General features: G+C 44.0%; 1 protein-coding gene across 2 annotated transcripts in view; it reads left to right on the forward strand.

The window, feature by feature from the left end:
• The first annotated feature begins 207 nt into the window (after positions 1–207).
• Positions 208–19,477, forward strand: part of RBM47 (RNA binding motif protein 47) — a 76,029-nt gene continuing 56,759 nt past the window's right edge. The window contains exons 1-2 of one of the 2 annotated variants that reach the window (XM_018925814.3): positions 208–303; positions 458–598. Coding sequence is in view for 1 of the 2 variants with exons in the window: in XM_018925808.3 (XP_018781353.1) it covers positions 1,621–1,649 (29 nt within the window). In the remaining variant the exon portion in view is untranslated. Of the gene's footprint in view, positions 304–457; positions 599–1,120; positions 1,650–19,477 lie in introns of those variants that run through there. The other variant, XM_018925808.3, reaches the window with a different exon arrangement.

Raw genomic sequence — 19,477 nt, forward strand, 5'->3', positions numbered from 1 at the left:
TTTGCTCTCCAGATTAAAAAAAAAAAAAAAAAACACCCAACAACAACAACAAAAAAACACCACGAAAAACTCCTGCATTTGAACAAAAGTGATTGAAGGGAGAAGCAAAACCTTTTTTTTTCTGTTTCATGACAATGCTAGCAGGAATTACTACTTTAAAAAAAAAAAATCTGGTGTGTGCTTCCTGTTCCAGTTTGTTTAGTCACAAGTCAGAATTAGATCTCTCTGTTGGTTGCTTTCATTTACTCTAAACAGGTCTTGTGCTTTGTTTCAATACATCAAAGCCCTAAGCCAGGCAGACAGGTAACGTAAAAGGGGGTAAGAAAGTTTACAGTCTTGCTTCATTGTTTCTTTAAGCGTTCCAGACAACGGTCAGAGGGATCACACGGAGTTTAAAGAAGGCTTGGTTGCTGTTTTTTGTCTGTGTAAACTGGTTTCTCTTTTGTTCCTTTTCTAGAAACCACATGTAACTTTAGGTCAGAAAAGTGTAAAATGTGGCACTTCTTAAACCAGCGTTACCGCTGCCCCGGGGTAACTCGATCAGGCAAAGGTGCAGGCTCCTCTCCCTGCTATGCTGATGCCTGCTGCCGTCCTTCAGGTGAGTACCAGAGGTTTATTTTCTTTTTAAATATCCATCCACCTGAAGGAGGCAGATGGCTAAGAGTATTTTCTCATGACTGACACTGAAAAAAAAAAAAAATCACTGTTTTAGCCCTTTAGAGATAAATGCGAATCACTCCCTCTCACAGTATTTTTAGTAAAGCTGCTCTAAAAGTTTGCTTCCTTCCAGCCCTTGCATCTCTCCAAGTTTTCTTCTCTGGATTTTGGGGGTTTGATTTTTGGGGGTTTTTGTTGTTGTTGTTTTGTTTTGTTTCTGTTTCTGGTTTTGTTTTTGGGGTTTGGGTTGAGGTTTTTTGTTTATTTGTTGGGGGAGGGGTTTACTGCTGGTGTTTTTTGGGGTTTTTGTTTGTTTGGTTTGTTTTTTTTTAATCTGCCCTCTTAAAACAACAGGAATGCTGGCTGGCCCTCAGCCAGCCAGAACTCAGCAAGCAGGGTAAAATTTCAGTTCACATTTACGGGAAGGTGTTGGGAGTAAAAATCTGGTTTGGTGAGTTTAAGGCAGGGAGTAGTCCGGAGACAACCTTGCTACTGTGAGTGCGGAGAGAAAGAGAGGAGGGGGGGAGGAGGATAATAAAAGCCACCCAGGCTGGAGATTAGAGACCAATTTTTCCCCTGTCCGAGTTTCACTGCGTGTTGCTGAGCTCCTGCAGCCTTATCGAGTCTGCAGGCAGAAAGCCGGGTCTGGGGTGCAGGAGTTGCGCGGTGCCGGCAAAGAGCTCAGCGCCCCGCTCAGCGCCCTGGAATGTGCGGCTTAGGGCAGGGGCGAGCAGGGGCTTTGGCTTAGCTGGTGCTAATTGCAAGTTTCAGTGCTCAAAAACTCTGTTAAAAAAAAAAAAAAAAAATCCGAGCAAAGAAGCGAGGAGCCAAGAGAGGGGGTTGAGATTGGGAGAGCTGTTGCTCCAAGCAGCAGTGCAGGGAGTTGCTCAACTCTCACTTAGCAGCGCGGTAGGAAGGACAATGCATTAAGGTCGCTACCCCAAAACGCTGCCGCTGCTGCGAATGGTGCTGGGCGCTGAGGTGGGCTCCAGGTAGGTACCGTCGCTTTTCGGTTTGCTCTGCACTTCCTCCGTCCCTAGCTGTGCATTGGATTTTACTTACTCTTCTGTGATTGGATTGACAATGTAAGCGACCAGAAGTTCACTCAGAAAATACATTTTAAAGTATTTTTACGGGGGAAAGGCAAGTGGAGAGAACTGCAGAGGTTTTCGGTGGAGTTTTGGTGACTCTTTCCAACTGACAGATTTCTGGTGATTCTGAAGAAAGATGACAGGTGAGAGGCACAGGCAGGTACTAAAAAAGAACAGATTGAGAAGTGATTTGCAGATCTGAGAGTTTTAATTTAAAATATGTGTTTCTCCATGTCAAAGAAAAAGCACAGCATGACTTGCCTAGTGTCTTTGGAGTCAATTTCGTAAGTAGTGTTTCATTTCATAGCTGTTTTTTTTCTTTTTGAACACTTAAAATGCTATAGTTTGTACACAGAGCCTAGGCACAAGTGACAGGGAGGTGACAAGAGCCTGTTGTCTGCCAATCTCTTATAGACATTAGCATAAGAATGGGGTCTTATCTGTGAAAAGTTTCTGAAGACCATCTAGAATACATGTATCCCTCAGGAGGTCAAGCATCTTCTTCACGCTGAGATATGCGTGATTAGATGAGAAATACTAGGGTTCATGTTAAAAGAAGCAGCAGATTTAAAATTTTTTTAGAGGTAAGGCTGCACAGCTCATTTCTTCTCAGGAGCTTGAAATAAAACTTTGAGCTAAAGCCAATCTATTGTAATGGTTAAAGATGGGCTGGGACCTTACAGGTCGCAAAATCCCTACTAAATTTTATCGGCTCAACTGGGCTGACCCGGCAGAAGGCAGGAGCATTAGACGGGGCTGAAATGAGCTGCCTGAGGCTAACGCAAGCCGAGTATCCGTGCCCTGATGTGTCTCCCAGACTGTGCAAAGGGTAATTTGGACGAGCCCGCAACTACTCTCTCCCAGTCCGACCGAGCTCCCACGATGCGAGGGGAGCCGCGCGTTTCGAGAGGCGCGGGCAGCGCTGAGGTGAGGTGCGGTGCGGTGCGAGCCCGCGCAGCTGCCAGGCCTGGGGCCAGAGGTCGCCCGCGGTGTTAAGCGGAGCCTGGTATACAGCTGGAAAGCTGGAAGGCAGCATGCACTCTCAGAGAGGAGGTGGAGATAACGGCAGGAATGGGCCGCTGCTTGGTGTCCGGCAGGCTCGAAGCTAAAGCTGACAGACTGCTGTCTGCGAGATAAACCACGAGACAAACACTCCTTTTGCACATTCGTTCTCTCTCCCGCCACTCCCCTGCATATTCCCGTCCTGAGAGAGGTTCTTCTCCGGGCTTGTTCCAAAGCTGTGCATCCCGCCGAGAGCTGAGGGCAGCTGTTCCCGCCTCACCTCGTAGCCTGGGGAGAGTCCCTCTGCTGCTTTTGGGGTCTGACTTCTTCTGAGACACAGGCTCCAGGCCCTCAGTGTTGCTAGGGAAATATTTGGCGTTGACTGGCATGTAAATAGTGTGGCTAATAATTTCTGAGTGTCCCTGCTGCAGCTGAGGATGAAAAATCTTCCTTTGAAGATTTAGAAAATAAAAGAATGTGCTGCCTTCAACACAACAGATTTTTTAAAAGTTGAAAACACTGTAATAAAAATATTTAATATAGGCGGTGGAGATGGTAGATCCTTCAGGAAATACTGTTTCTGTCAGTTTGGTCAGTTTAAACCCTTGATTTTGTGTGGCCCTCACCTGCCTGGCTTCAGCAAAGTTATCCCTGCCACTGGGGTCTGCTTTTGCTGCTTCCCACATTTTGGAGTCTTGGCCTCCTCCACATGGCAGAGCCCTCTCATTTTGCTAGCACTCTGTGAAATGCTACACCCTCTTCTGTGAAAGCTGTGAGAGCATCTGACAGCTAAAGAAGGCCAGGGGTTACCCTGGAGTGGTGTGAGAGTACCTGTTGGGTTACCATAGGGGCCCACTGCACTGCTAGGATGACAAACTCCAGCAGAGGTGACACCACATTTATGGGTGAAACAAAAAGGTAATCTTGGCTTTTTCATTCAAATGGCCCTGATCACTTGTGTGTAGTTTCCTGAACCGATATTGCTATGATTTACTGAAAAATTTAGTAGGGGCAAGTATGTGCTCTTTGTGAAGAAATGTGGGCAGATCCTGTTCCTGTTTAAAAAAAAAAAATCAATGATGAACATAAAGGTGAACATAAAGATCAGGTTTGCTTTGTAGCAAGGAAGCAGATCTAACATAATGAGTATAAAGAGACTATCTCCATGCTTGTATATGGCTGCATGTAGTTGCCTCTTTTGTCACAAAGTTGAAATCTCCAAATTACTGTTGACTTAAACCAACAAATCCTTTCTTATATTGTAGTCACTTTGAAATTTGTTTCATAAGGGGATTTTTAGGTGCAATTTTCAAGTTTGTAAAGTGGATCCCATGAACAGGATATTTTTGTCTGCTCCCTTAGCAGAGGGAAGGACTCTGACCTTTATCTTTCCAGTATGAGGCCTAAAATAATATTTCTTTCTGCTGTAGTGATTTTTTTTTCAATAAAATGCTTCTGGGTACACCTAGCTCTTGCCAAGATCAGGAACATCTCAGTAGCCTTGCTGAGACAATGCAGGCATTGTATAGCTATGGCTGGTAGGGCTTTGGTGACACAGTAAACTCAGCAGAGAAAAGCAACTTTTTAGTAACTCCAGAGCTGACTACCTGATACTTGAGGGCATTTTTGTCCTTTCCAGGCTTTCATTTGCCCTGATCCCAAGTAAGATTTTATTTGAAAAGAAGAAAGAGGTTTCTGATATTTTTAAAGTGTGTTTTACAAAATATGCTTAGAGTCTGGATGTTATCTTTTGTTTAGGTAGGTCATAAAGCTGAGACTGAGTCAGCACAGATGGGCTTATTTGCCATGAGATGGAAAGAAACTACAAAGGCATGAGAATCCTCAACCAAAAATAATGTGACAACAGTAACTTTCATGTATTTCCAAAGGGACTACAGCTTAACCAGCCTCTAACAACTGAGAGGCTTTCTATCCCATTTACCAATGGGAGAGCCATTGGAAGGTTTACTCTGGAAAAGCAACACCCCAAGTGATGTAGCTCAGAGTTTGCTTTCATGTTTTGGCCTTTTGAGTACCCAGTGGATAGGCTGGAGTTGTGCCATAGAAATAATCTGAGGTACTGCTTCTGCCTTCCTTTTGGTCTTTTACCAGAGAAACTTAGCTCCACCAAAAGTCAGGGTGTAGGCTGAGTTTCAGCAAGTTGAGTTCCCAGTAACGTTTAAGATGTCATTTATGACTGCTGTGTCACAGAGTCGGGATTCCTGACCTGGGTGTTTCTGCTCATACAGGCGGAGCCGACGGGCTGCCACAGCCACGTGGGGTTTGTGCACAAAATAGCTGCTGAGAGGCAAGGAATGGCATGGATGCAGGTGGAGCTCAAGGAAATGGTGAGGGGTCAGCTGGGTGCAGAGCCAGAGCAGCATGCCAGCAGACTGGCTGCTGTTGGGCTATCTCAGCAGAAAGGGAGAGATTTTAGAAGGAATTTAGGAGAGGTGGGTGAAGATCCTCTGCAGCTGTGACCAGGGAAGCAGTCCCAGTGAGGAATGATGAAGGAAAACAGAAGGGCATATGATGAGAAGCATAAAGTGGATGTTCATAAGCTGCAAAAGACACCTGGTTGTACTATTCAGCTCTGCCTGCCTGGGCAAGTATTGTGTGTAAGGACCTTCTATTTTATTTGTTAGAAGATGGAAAGAGGATCAACAGGAGCAGAGAAAGTGAGTGGTACATTCAAAGCTATGAAAATGACTCTTGAAATAATATTTGGAAGATAAAACAATGGATCAAGACTGTAGATCAACAGTGGATCAAATTATGAAAGAGCAAAAAGGAATGTCACCATTAATGAGCTAATGTGAGGGTGAAACTCTAAGCAAGCATTTAAGTTTTGAGGGCAGATAGAATAGCCAATGTCTTTGACATGCATGCAGAAAGCATCAACAGGTCTTAGCTGAACCTTGAAAGAAAGGCTGCCCAAACAAAAATTGTGCCCTGCCTGCAAACAGAGCAGTAATGGTCACTGTGGAAAGGAGAGAAAAGAGACTTTGGGTACTCCTTGAAGGGGGGGGCAGTATTAGAGACTCTGCTTTATCCACATGTAGCTGGAAGTGATGGCTGAGCTTTCAGCAAACGGTGTTTCAACCTTTCTAGCAGAAGAGAAACAACTGAGGGGTGTTGGTTGGGCTGGATATTATGGGGAAGAAAATTGAAATGTTGGGAGAATTTTGCAATTTAACTTGGTCAGGGCTAAAAGGAAAACAGAAGTCACAAGGGTTGATGGAACAGAAATTGCAAAAAGGCTGGATGGTGGAAATAATGGGGGAGGCTAATGGATGGTGCTGAATGGGACCACTTGTAGGTTAGTGCAGGAAAAACTCAGCAGTAGATAGCCTCTGGACAGTGCATGCCAAATAAACAGTCTTTTTTAATGAGGAAAAGAAAAGGATCCAGGCAGAAGAGGAACAGAATTGGTAAAATGGATGTAGCGTGACAAAGAGGGCGATATGGGTCATCAGCATAAATCAGCTGCAGTAAGAAGAGAAAAACAGGGAATCAAAACCGAAGGAGGAAGGTGTTGGGTGAAGAGGAGACATTTTCGGGGCTGGGAAGAGAAGGGAAGGGGAAAAAATGACAAATGAGCAATCCTTGAAAAGAGGAGGAGGAGGATGAGGTGGAGGAGGAAGGAGACGGGAGGAAAAGGTCAGCTCACTGAGTCTGATCCCCAACTGAGATCAGAAAAGCTGAGACAGAGGTGCTTTATTAGGGTTTGAAAGCTGTGCTCAAGATTTTAGGACCTGTAAGGGTGGAATTATGAAGAGACTGTGAGGTCTCTCTTTAAAGACTAAGAGGTCTTTAAAGCTGGAAGTTGTGCTGGGGTGACAAACAGAGGGTATGAGGCGTGAGCAGTATGCAGGGTGCAACTGTGGGAGCTCTTGTGGCTGAGGAGGGAGGAAGAGCCAGAGCAGGGAAAAAATCATGACAGGCAAGGAGGGAAGAAGGAGTCAAACACGATCATGCACGCAGGGACATGTCCTCTAGATGTTTTTGCAACAAAAGAGCACGTTCAACTCACCTCAATTAAATATTAACATTATTACCATGACTTAAGGCCATGTTTCTGGCAGTAAAATTTCTGTTGACTGTATGCTGAAATTTCACCAGAGTTCACACACTACTATCCCCATCCTGATGTGAGTGTTAGTCCTCACAGGAAGCCTTTCACTGTCATTAGCATTTCCATTAAAGGTAGCACTAATACGGCGGGAAGCTCACAGGAGCATAGTCACAGTTAAGGCTGCAAGCAGACCTAGACTTAATTGGTGACTGCATTCAAACTTTTGGGACTGGACTATAATCTGTGGCTCTTGAAGGTGGACTCTGCCTTTAGCTTCTTGGCCTCATGAAGCAGGCAAGAAAAGACACAACTTATCTGACATACAGAGTGCACATTTTTGATGAACGTGGAGATGCCTCTGGCTGGGTCAAGGAGATCTGAATGTGCTTGCTGTTGCTGCCATTTGTGGTGCCTTAGTCAGTGTTTACAAAGTAAATGGTATGAGTAGATGCTACTGACAAAGCTGTCTGCTCACCCTGTGCACCCAAGCTGAGGGTGGCTGCAGATGTACCCAGTGGCCTTGCACAACCCCAGGGCCCAGAAGCAAGCTTCAGCCCGGGCAGGGCTCAAACAGGCCACAGCTGTCCTGCACAGAAGGAAAAAATGTGATTTTCATAGAGGATAATTGTATTGAGCAACAATAAACAAAAAGGCTTTTACATGTTTCTTCCACATACTGAAGTCCCAAGTCTCAACTTACCAATGTGAGTCACAGGTCAGACTGTACGTGTGCAGAATAAATCTTCCTAAGCACCACAGGGGTGGCAAGAGGTATCTGGGATGTCAGCACAGTGTTCTGCCTCCCATGGTGTGTGATCAGCGGGAAGAGGGGCTGAGACAGGCAATATCTCTTGAATGCAGCTGTGTCTGTGCTGCTCTGCCCCTCTCTGCCTTGCCAACCAGGAGCCCTCCCTGATATTTTGAGGTCTGTTCTCTGACCTGTGTTTTACCACAGGTGTCTGCAGGTCCTTGCTGGAGGTGGTGAGAAGGTGTCTTCCCATGGTCACTATTTCTCTTGGAAAGCTCTGGTTTTCTGCAGGGAGTTGTCTGCCAGTTTACACTTTTGGTAAGCAGCAAGAATGACTGCTGAACAATTTTAGTTTTTACTGTTTGCTAGCCTTATGAGTCTAAGTAAGAAAATTCCTGCACAAATTCCTGGCCATTCCCATGGTCACCTGCCTCAGGGGAAGTTTATCAGGTACACTGTCTGCTTGATATACAGGGCACTGTATAAAACCTACAGGAATATGGAATGAAGTCCCAGAAGCCCTGAGTAAATACAGCAAGTATTGCTAAACCAAAGGCACTGGTGGTCTTGTCTGTTGGCTTTCCCATCAGAGTGAGAAAAGCCCAGGGGAAGCATTTTGCTTACAGAAGAGTTTCAGGGCTTTTCCCCCCTCCTCTGTCTAGAGCATTATCTGAAGTTTCAACAGCACCTTTTTGATTCCTGTCATCTCCCAAAGATAGGTTTATGGTGGTGTGCCAGTGGGAAGAGAGGCACCTTTAAAAAAACACAGGGATTTGAGAGGTGTTAACAGTGATCCTGCTAGTCCCTGGGCTGTGGGGCTGCTGAGAGCAGGTTGTGGTGTCCATCTCATTGGCCTTTACCAAGGAGACTGAAATCTGAGTCAAATCCTAGCATTTCCATCTGTAGATCACTGAGGTTTTGGGTTGTTTGTTTTTAAAAGGAAAATCTATTATTTATATTTGTATATTTGTACATATGTATAAACAGTATCTGCACTAGAGGTATCAACACAAATCAGTCTCAGTGCTGGATTTTCAACTCCTAAAGCACGGTCAGTTAAAATTTTTATCTCTGTTTCAGGGAGATGATCTTATGGGATCATTTTGCCCACTGTGTCATATTTTTTCTCTCCCTCTGTATACGAGAAATATATCCTTGAGGAGTACCACAAGAGATGAGCTGTTAAAGAATACACTACATATATAAAAGAGGTGAAGCATGAAGCATCTCTGCCTCTGTTTTTTCCAACAGATACAGCAGGGTTTTTTTCTAAGTAAATAAACTGTGTAAAAAATACAGGTTATTCAAAGGAAATTTAAGCCAAATTGCTGACAGTGAGGTCTACTTACCCATAGGCAGTGTAAGAAACTGAATTTTATGGAAAATGCCATCCATCTGTAAGCCTAGAAGGTCAAGTTGTCAATAAAGCTTCGTACTGGTAATAGTGAAAATCAGTTAAAGACCTCAACTCTTCTGCCAGTACACAAGACATGGACTGAACAGGGGGTTTGTAAGCTGGGGTGTAAGTTTATAGTATCTCTGGATGCACCTTCATGTTTTTAATACATAGGCAACTGTATGTTCTCTTTTTTGTTCTACTCCAAAGCAATCCTGCTGCAGTTTGGGAGCTGTAATTGTGTTGTAACTGTGGATACAAGGTTATCTGTCCCCTGTACCCCAGGAATACCCACAAATGGGTCTGACAACCCCTCTGCAGAGCTGAGGCTGGTGCAAAGAGGATTAGATAAGCTTGTAGTTGTTCCTGCTATGCAAGTTTCTTTCAGAGTTCTGTGTTCAAAGCTGGCTCACTGCTTCCCCGTCTTCAGAGGTTCACCTTTGCCTTCTGGCACTGGTGCCAGTTTCTGGGTCTCCATGCTCTCTGCACGCTCTGTCTGTGTCAGTCAGTGAGTCTGGCACTGTGGCCAGGGATCCTGGCACAGGATACATGCTCTGAACTGGCTTGTGTGTGCCCTGGTGCTCCACAGACCACCCACTCTGCATCCTTACAAACAGCTGGATGTAGAGATGTTAGAACCATGGAAAAGCAAACCCCCTTCTGGCCAACATCAGGAGCTTTGAATGCCAGACAAGGTGAATGAACCAGACTTTCCTTTTCACTGCTTTTCTACATTATTTGAATGTGGGTTTCAGCCACAATACCAAGACACAGAGAGGGCCTAGCTTCTGCCTGAGCTCTGATGAGGGGACACTGCTTTTGTGCCTTCTAAATCAGGCACTGTAACATGAACACTGTGAGATGAACATAATTTTGTTCATCTTTCTGTAGATACAAACCACTTATATCACATTTCCTCTTCATCTAATCTTGTCCGTTTTGTGTTGCAATCCTTGCTGTGCTTCCCTATTTCCAATCCAGAGCACAATCTTTTTGAAAAAAAATCTGAAAGCTGCTGCCATTTTGAAACGTGGCCTTTTTCAAACTAAGAACATCAGGTGGTATTTGACACATTGGTTCATTAATCCTTACCTGGAAATGAACTGATGCCAAAATCATTGCATTCTTAAAGCTCCTGCAAATGTCAATCACTATTAAAGAAAGGTTTCTTCTGAGTTCACACGTACTATTGTACGCATATGTGCAACAGGGTGTAGAACAAGCCAGGCAAGAGGCAAAAAGTATACAAATGACTGGTTTTTCAGGAAAAGCACCAGTATAAAACTTAGGAAACCTGGGTTCATGTCCCTGCCTTGCCATAGAAAATAACACACATGAGTTAACAACGGTACAGTCCAGTGGTTTTTGTGGATATCTGTTTTGTGGTTGCTGGTCTCTGCTGGTATAGCTGAACATCCCATCGGGTTGTGAGGTCTGCTATGGCCACTGTGGAGAACTTCAGCAAATCTCAGGGACTTTTCTGTGTTTGGCTCATGCCTTCATTTTGATAGGATTGGGCCATTGTGCTGTGCGAGTCCTGGGGAAGGATGAGGGAAGGTGCCAGTCACAGCTGGACACCTAACCCGAACCTCTGGCAGCCCCTGGGCTCCTGGCCTCAGCTCCCCTTCCTTCAGTCCCACAGCCCTGGAGTGAGGGGGAACCTATAAATCACTGCAATGGCACAGGTTGTCAAGGGATGGGAAGGGGTCACTGCCAGCATTTCATGATCCAGCTGTGTCCCTGTGAAGTGAGAGCAAGGTCCTGCGACAGAGCAGTGAGCAGCACCTGCTGTGAAACTCCAGGGACGGAGGAGATCTGGGAGTCCCCAGGATGCTGGTGGGACAAGCCCCAGGTTTCTGCTTCAGATCACTGGTTTGGAAAAGGCAGTTTGAAATGTACTGCTAAAGGGCCTGTAGCTTTAGTGTTGATAAGTAGATATAACTGTTGTAGCCCACTCTGGAAAAAAGTGTCCACACAATATAACCTACAGAGAACTGGGACTGTAACTGCTCCAAGTGCATAATACTGAGCATCCAGAAGTTTCCATTGCACAAGCAGATGTTAAAGGAAGACAGAGCAACTCTGGTTAATAAGAACGTCCAGCATTTTCTAATAGGAGACTATTTTTATTTGTTCATGATTTTGCAAACGTTTGCATTGCATGGCAAGATACCTGAGGCCTGTGAATTGTTCTGCATTTACCTGTGTAGAGACCCAAGAGTCACTTAACCTAAAAGTGCTTGACAATTTCTGAAAATCAAAGTTAGAGAATTTGCTTTTTTGCAAACCTTTGCAACTTCTTCCTAAGGTTTCCTAAGTACTTGAACTCAAGCAGGGAAGTAGCTCTTGTGGAGTGGTCAAAGCAGGATATGAGCCTTTGAATACTGAGTTTCCACGTGTTTACTGGAAACTTCAACTTTTAACTTCCAAGTCCCTGAACCCACTGTTGACACTGCCTATACTCTGAGAAAACTTGAGTCAGAGTTCTAGCATGAGCCTGCTGGATTCTCTGCCCTGTGTTCAGGACTAGTCTATAGGGCATCCAAAGATAAAGCAAAAAAACAGGTACTGGGCTGTGGGGCTCCTGAAGAACAGGTTGAGCCTGGTGGGAAGGGAAGAGGGAGAAGAGAGACAAAGAGGCAGGAGAGAGTAGACCACTGTCTGCCTTGAAAAGCTGATGAAGAGTCAGAAGGCTGATGGAAAAGAGGATTTGATAACTCAGAAATGACTGAGAAGCAGTGGCTGGGCAGGGAGACAGTACATTTGGGAGCAAGGTCTGACATGGGGGGCTGCACTCAGAGCCAGCCAAGCAGGGGTTCTCAGGGCTAGAGACAATGACAGGAGGGAGGAAATGTGAGAGTTTGAGACACTGCTACTGGACAAGGGCAGGAGCAGAAGAAAGGGCAAGTCATCAAGGTGACTGATGCAGCCCAAGCCAAAGTACTTTGGGATGTGAATTCAAGGGTTTTCACTGCTCCAACTTTCCCTCAAGAAGCTGTAAGGAGTACCCCACTCATGCCTCTTCCTTCTTTCTCTGCTGCTGCCCTGTCTTTGTCATTGACTGTTCCTTTGTGAAACAGAAGTCCAAGCAGTAAATATCATGTGCTACCCCTCTGGTGACACACACATCAGTAGGATGCCTCATGATGGAATTTGGGGTTGGGTTTCAGTTTTCATCAAAAAAACCAAAAATACAGGGAAGCTTAGGAAACCATGCACAGCTATATCCTGCTCATAAAAATATGAAGTGCCAGATTTATAGCCTGCACAATCCTAGTTTGCCTTCTGTTATATATATTATTTTAGTGTGATTGTGGCTTTTTGACACATTCAGTGCTGATGAGGTTTTTTGAAGGAGCCTTGCCATATGCCACCCATAAAAATAAGGGTGGACAATGAACTTTAAATATTCAATTTTTTTCCTCCTGCTGTTTGGGATGTAAATGGTTCATGCTCTTGAATTCCTTTGCTCTGAAGAGAGATTTATTACTCTTTGGCTTTTTAGTAGTGCTCATTTCTATAATATTTAAATACTTACAAACAGTAAGGAAATAATCTGCATAACAGCCATTTGATATTTATTTACTAAAAAATAGGGACACAGGATATAAATGAAGAAGCTTGCCATAGTTTTGATTGTACAGTTTAGGATGCCAGGGCCAGGCACAGGTGAACTTGCTTAGATAAAGGTCATCTTTACTGAACAATGCTCTTAAGGGTAAACAAGCTCTAGCTATAGGCTTGTGTCAAGCTAAGAGGTTGTTTTGGGTGGTCACAAATACATGTACACAAATCAGTTGATGTGTTATTTCCATCTTTTCAAAATTGTGCAGTTGCTTTTTTTTTTTTTTTTTTTTTTGCTTTAGAGTGCAATCTCATTTAGAAAATATCACCAAATTTCATGATAAAAATGGGGTAAAGAGTTTAGAAATTTAATGTTTGCCTCAAGGCAAAACAAATTGTCCTCTTTTCTGACAGCATTGCAGCTGAAAAAAACAGATGAAAACATAAATGAGGCTGGTGTCCTCTGCATAGTAAGAACAGATAGGAGAGTAAAGAAGGAAGACTTACAGTGAGGAGTGTGCTGAGGACTGGGATATTACCCATGCTAGGTGTGCTAGGGTTAGACATTTCCTGCCTTAGGGGATATGTTCAGCATGGCTCTGGCCACCACAGCGCACCTCTTCTAGAGATCTGTTTATTAAAGTGTCCTATAAGGTGGCAGAAGTCAGGTGTAGCAATTTCACCCTGTGCGGTTGTGGTGTTTTACTCTCCCTTTCCTGGTGGATGACAGTTACAAGTGATAGCTGCCTGAAATTAAGCTGTTTTCAGGGGAGGAACAGGAGATTGGCCTGACTGAGATGATGGGACTGTGGGCTCAGGGCTGCCCACCACACAGGGCTGTGTTTCTCCTTCACATTTCACCTGCAGGCAGCCTAGGGCTGATGCACAGCTATACAAAGGGGCTGCTTCCCCTCCATACCAAAAGCTGACTCAGGAAAGGTGCAGGATCAAAACCTGAATGCATTACATTTCCTAGCCAGTGCATATTGGCAAAGTTTTGGTTCTTTTCAAAGCAGAAATGGACAACTGAGGAACACTTGTTGCACTGGGTGCTGCAGATAGCAGAGGGAAAACATCCCCTAATCAACCAGCTTGAAATCCGGGATCAGAAATGAAGCACACGGAGCAATCCCCTCATTCATAGCAAATGGCTGAAGATAAGGATGAAAACTCCTGTCCTGGGTGGGCTGCAACACAGCAGATTATGCTACAGCCTTCATTGAGCAAACCTGAGGTGTGAACATGTTTGTGGGTGAATGATTCACAAAGAGAGAAAAGGACCTCCCAAAAAAAATAGAAGAGTATGCACCTCAAATAGGGGACAAGGCAATTATACTCCTCTCCTAATCCATGGTGGGAGCAGTACATTCCCTTTCATGCACCTGTGCTCATGCTTATCTGCACTTTCTCTGTTCTGCTGCAAGGCCACAGGCTCTGAGGAGGACCTGCAATACCTCGTGATTGCTTTATAACACAATAGCAACTTGTGAAAAGATGCAGGACTGACATTATCATTTAATGTCTGTCCATTCCTCTGTTCAATTAATAGAGCCACCATAGAGAATGCAAACCACCCTCTTTTTATCTCTAAAGCTTTTTCATCAGGTCTGTAGGCTGGCCCAGCTGTGTTGGCCAGATCATATTTAAATCCTTCTTCTCTGTGTGCTTCACCTCTGCTTTCTCCCGTGGACAGTCCTAGGGGCAATACCTGACCACCACACTAGGAAACATTCTTTGTCTACTGGCCAGTTCTCACCTGTCTAGGCCAGATGTGAAGTGTGCTGATACAACAAACAGGGAAAACACAGCCTGAGTTTTGTGTGAGCCAAGGCAGCTGGCAGTAGTGACCATCAAGCAGGTCACAGGCACCTGGGCAATCTAAGGCTAGTAAGGAGAGCCTGTGTCTGCACAGGTTATGCCCACTTACTTGAAACTGGTGAAAATCAGCATGTGGCTCTCTGGCTTTCAAAGCTAAATTGCTCTCAAACCCCCTGGAGATAACATGCATTATTACTGTAGTACTTGAGTGGGGTGAGGTTTGGGGTTTTTTTCCCCTTTGTATTCCCTCTCTATTCAGACTTTGATTTAATATTCCTTCTCTCCCTCTGTTTTGGTTACTTTGTGTCTTAGAGCTTAGAGATTTCCTACCCATATATTGAAAGTTTTTAATGAAGAATTTCAGCAACACTCAGAGTTACCAGTAAAAGCCCTCTGCAGATTTTGACAGAAGGAGTTATATGAAATTACTTCTAATCTCTTTATCCTTGTCACACCACTCTGCTATGCAGTAATACACCAAAGAATTTCCAGAAAGCAAAGGTTGGCAACTTACAATGCCTACTCACTTGGTTGAAAAAATAATTAATAAAGGAATTGGGATGGGAATTCAATCTGCTGCTTTGTTAGCTGAGGGACAAAGGAGGGGAAATTTGAGGAAAGAAGACTGGAAAAAGTAAATGTAAATTTCCCAGTTTAATTCTTTTTTAATAGTAAAAACTTGATGCCAAGCGAGCCATTTCCCTCAAAAGTTTAGATCACGTACTGAGAGTTTAAAAAAATGAAGTGTTTTGGTTGACTTTATCATGGCAACTATCAATGGCACATGGTTAACCCCTGTGGCAAGGCAGAGTGTAGAGTGGCAAAGCTGCAAGACAAATAACAGTATGTCCTTGAGTGCACCAGTTCTGTGCCTGACAGGTTTTCATTTTTCGCCGCGTTGCGTAACGCTGACACGCACATCCGACACGCAGGGTGTGAAACTGGCTGAGCAGGGCTTGGTCCTGCTGCCATTCAAGTCAAGGCCAGTGCTCTTCCAGTTCTCAACAGAGGCAAGGTCATGGCGTGTGCCAGAGCTGACAGCAGCCCAATGGGGAAGCCAGGCAGCAATAGTTTGGAATAGGTCAGCTGTCTCCGATCTTACCTGCACTTGTGTTAGGACTCAGCGTTTGAAATCCCATAACAACTAATGAGTTTTGTCGCTTGTTTTCTCAGAATTGTTTCCTTGAAAATGAAAACAAGAAAAAAGAGGAAAAAAATCCCAGGTATTGTTTCCTCCTAAAATACACACGTACAGAAAACAACATATTGATTTTCTTGTAGTCTGTGTTTGTCAGTCTTAGCCAAGCATTGTGTGTAGGTGTAATGTGATTTAAAAAAAATAAGATGAAATGTGGGTGGGACTGAAAATGCAGTTGCTATTATTCATCTGTTTATACCATCATACACGTGTGATCAGGCTGTGATCTTGTGCAGCAGCCTAGGAACCTATGGATTGCTTGAATCATCTTCTGTAAGAGAGCCAGGAGATTTGTTATTTAATACTTCTACTAGATCAGCAAGATCTGTATATACAACATTTGTATTTCATAGCTACAGCCAGCCTCAGCCCACACATGTGTTGAAACATCAGCATAGAAATCCATACCTGTACTTTTTGCTTTACAATATGCAAGCTCATCAGGATTCCAACTAGGATAAAAATATGTGTAAACAGCTTACATACTTACCAAAAGTGAAGATTTTGTGAAAATAAAACTATTTGGGTCAAGTTTGCAAAACAGACTATCTGTATAAAAATAAAATTCCAAGGAAAGTATTTCCAATTTTCAACTGTGAGCACTTTATGTGGAAATTGAAGGAACCTCTAAAGTGCTGGGGAAAAATATTAAACTGAAATTGATTTTTTATTTGGTTGAGAAAAGCAAGTAAAAAGACTTTTTCTTATTGTTGTTTCTGGGGTCAACTTATGATATAAAACAAGAAAGGTTGTTTCTACACCTTTAGTTTTGCTACACCTCCTCAGAAGGAGTAAAAATGTGGCACTGGCACTTGCTTGCCAAGCCATCCTCAGCTGGGTAGAGTAGGGAGTTTTTCCATGGGAGTCCAGTCCTTAATGCTCCTTCAACTCTGTGGAAACTTACCTGTGAGTATGTAGACCATCCAAAAATCTTAGGTACAGATCCCTTATCACATTTTTGCAGGCTCAACCACATTCCTGCTTCCACAGAGAGCAGTTCTTCTAGCTGCAGGCAGTACAAACTTGCAGTGCTAATTATTTGATCATCCGCCTCAGTATTTCCAGATGTAAAAGATTTCTTTATTTTACTTGTTAAATAAGGAGTTTGGTTTTCTATCTCTGTTCCCCATTAGCTACATCTCTGCTAGTAAATCAAATGTGCCCAGAATTGCTCTCTGGCCCGGGGGCTGGCTGCCTCCAGAGGAGGATGCTGTGTCACCTGCCAAAACCCAATGACTGCACCCACGCTGTGTGTAAGGTACCATCCGAGCTCACCCTAACCCTCGGTCTCCGCCTGGGACAGTGATGATCTGCCTTCTGGTTTGGGCAACTGGTATTTTAAATGATGTGGGTCCAAAATGTGTCAGCTGTTCTGAACCTTAAAAGGTGCAATTGGTTTCCATTCCAGCACCTAGGAACGCTCGCTGACGTAGTTTGGCTTCACCTACTTCTGTGGAGGTAGTTCTTACACCTCTCCCTTCCTCATTGGCACTGATCAGCTCCACAGCCTTCTTTCAGAGGCTCCAAAATCAGGTGTATACTTATTATGTCCCCAAGCAAAGTATTTGCATTCAAATAAAAGTATAATTAGTGCTAGCAGTTTTAGCAGGTGTTCTAGAATGAGGCTGGTAGAAGAGAGGATGAAGCCATCAAGATAAAAACCTGGGATCCATGGGATGTCTGCCCAGGAAGGAGTGAAACGAGGCAAAAATGACAGGTAGCAGCAGATGCTGATGGAGACGGCTGCTGGCTGCTGCTGAACTGAACAGTTTCACTGGGAATAAAGTCAAGAATTTCTAAGCAAGCATAAGACATGAATCTATTTGCAGAGGGGGAGAAGGAGGAGTCTGGAGGCTCTAATGGCCTGGGGTTTGTGATTTTTTGTGGGGTTTTTCTTGTAGGGAGGAAATATTAGTTCAGCACAAATATGCTGGGAATCAAGTTAAATTTTCCCTAACCTATTCTTACTGGGGATGCAACTGCAAGCAGTTCCCTCCTGGAAGAAGAAAACAGTTCACTTCTGATTCCTATGAAAATGTCAAAGAAGTTGATTCTTTTTAACTGAGACTCCCCTGGAAGGACAAGGCAGGAAGTCTTTGAGAGGCACTGACTTCCCAGCTGGTCAGTACAACAATGAGACTTGTAGAGTTTCTCAGGGTAGTAGAAGACAATCTTTCTGATCGAAGTGTGGAGTTGTGTTGTGCTTAGCCAGCTTCTGGGGCTATTTGTATATCTGCTTAGTCGATGAGCTATAGTAGTAAACCTATAGAATAATGGAAAATTCCTACATGTCCTTTGCAAGAAGAATACAGGCGATCAAGACTAATTTTTACTAAAGCAGGTTTTGCCATCTCTGTGTAGAATAAATATATTCCCCTGTTACACCACAATATTGAATCCAAGGAAGAACTTTTTCTGATGGGATGTACCTGTCATCTGAGACTTCTTGTTCACCTATTAATTTTGTTATCCACTCCTTTCACCCGCACACGGGTGAAATGCGGGGTAGCATTTTTAAGAATTAACAGCAGCAACTTTGTTTTCTCAGTTATGTCTAGTTTAACTAACATCTAATCTTCTTAGCTCTTATACCCTCACAAACAGGGGTTTGTTTGGCTAAAAACTTTTAATTAGCCCAATCACATGGAGCAGGTATTTACCAACCCCAAGGCAAGCCCATTTCAGAGGTGTCTCACCACCAGATTGGGAGAGCTAATTCTAGGAGCCTTTTGCTGCAGGCTGCAGAACTTGAATAACAGGGTTGGTGAGTGGCTGGCACCCAGTTTTTCTACATAAGTGGGCAGCATTCTTTAATGGCAATTTGCTGGCTCCAAACAGCATTTCATGATCTTTCACTGACCCCTCATCTCTGCTCTCCCTCCAAAGCAGCCCCTCAGTTTGTGCTTGCACAAGTCAAGGATCTTCTCACGGGATCGTTAAGACCTGTGAAGACCTGGCAGGTTACTGGAACAAATAAACACATAAACAGAATGATTGAGCACAGAACCTGCTGAACTTTTGATCTTAGTAATTTGAATCCAGGAGAAACATGGCTTGAGCAGGACATGGGTCCTAACCCAGGAAGCACAGGGTCACTCCTGCAGGGCAGGCAAGGCTGGGGGGAGAATGCTGATGCCAACAGGACCTGTGCTCCTGTGGTGCGTGAAATCAGTGAGAAAAGGAATGGCTATCACAAAGCAGAAGAATTGATGCTTGTAAAAAAGCAGGAATAAATGATTGCATAATATGCTAAATGTGCAATTACTAACTTGAGACTAGCTCTGCCACAGAACCAGGGCCCTGGCTGTGCAAAGCCCACCCATGAGCCCATCCATAAATGATTTTCAGGTGTAAGCTGTTTCTCCAGCAGTCTCTCTCAGAGGGATCCTGGGGGGGCTATGTGAAGTATTTAAAAGTGCTCCTCCAGCAGGTCCCTGGGGAAACCAGAGCAGTACTGTGATCATTGAGAATGGAGGGAAAGACCATGAGTGGTGACTCACAGGGGTATCACCTCATTGCACTTTTACAGCAGTATTATCTTCCTCTGCTGTGTCTGCTGCCACTGTGGTGTTTGGAAACACCTGTGTCAGTAGAAATGATGCTGATCAAGTCACCCCCAAGTGTGCTACCATGGAGTTATTTTTGGTCTATACTATCATCTTAAATTTGCTTTGGAAAATCGCTGAACATAGTAAACATAAGTAAGTAAATAAATGAGAAAAGATATCAGCATCTTCTATTTAAAGTTGCAGAGATGTAAGCCTTCTATATCTACCACTTTGAGCCCTGAGTCTGCAATATCATGAGAGCTTTCCTAGGCATTAGCTTTAATCGACTGTCAATTAACCTGAGGTATTTGATACATTTGTCCCACCATTCTGCACATATTTATTCCTGGCTCCAGCTGCTCTTCTTCAGGATGCCATTA

The sequence above is a fragment of the Serinus canaria genome, chromosome 4, assembly GCF_022539315.1.
Source record: "Serinus canaria isolate serCan28SL12 chromosome 4, serCan2020, whole genome shotgun sequence".
NCBI classification, from domain to species: domain Eukaryota; kingdom Metazoa; phylum Chordata; class Aves; order Passeriformes; family Fringillidae; genus Serinus; species Serinus canaria.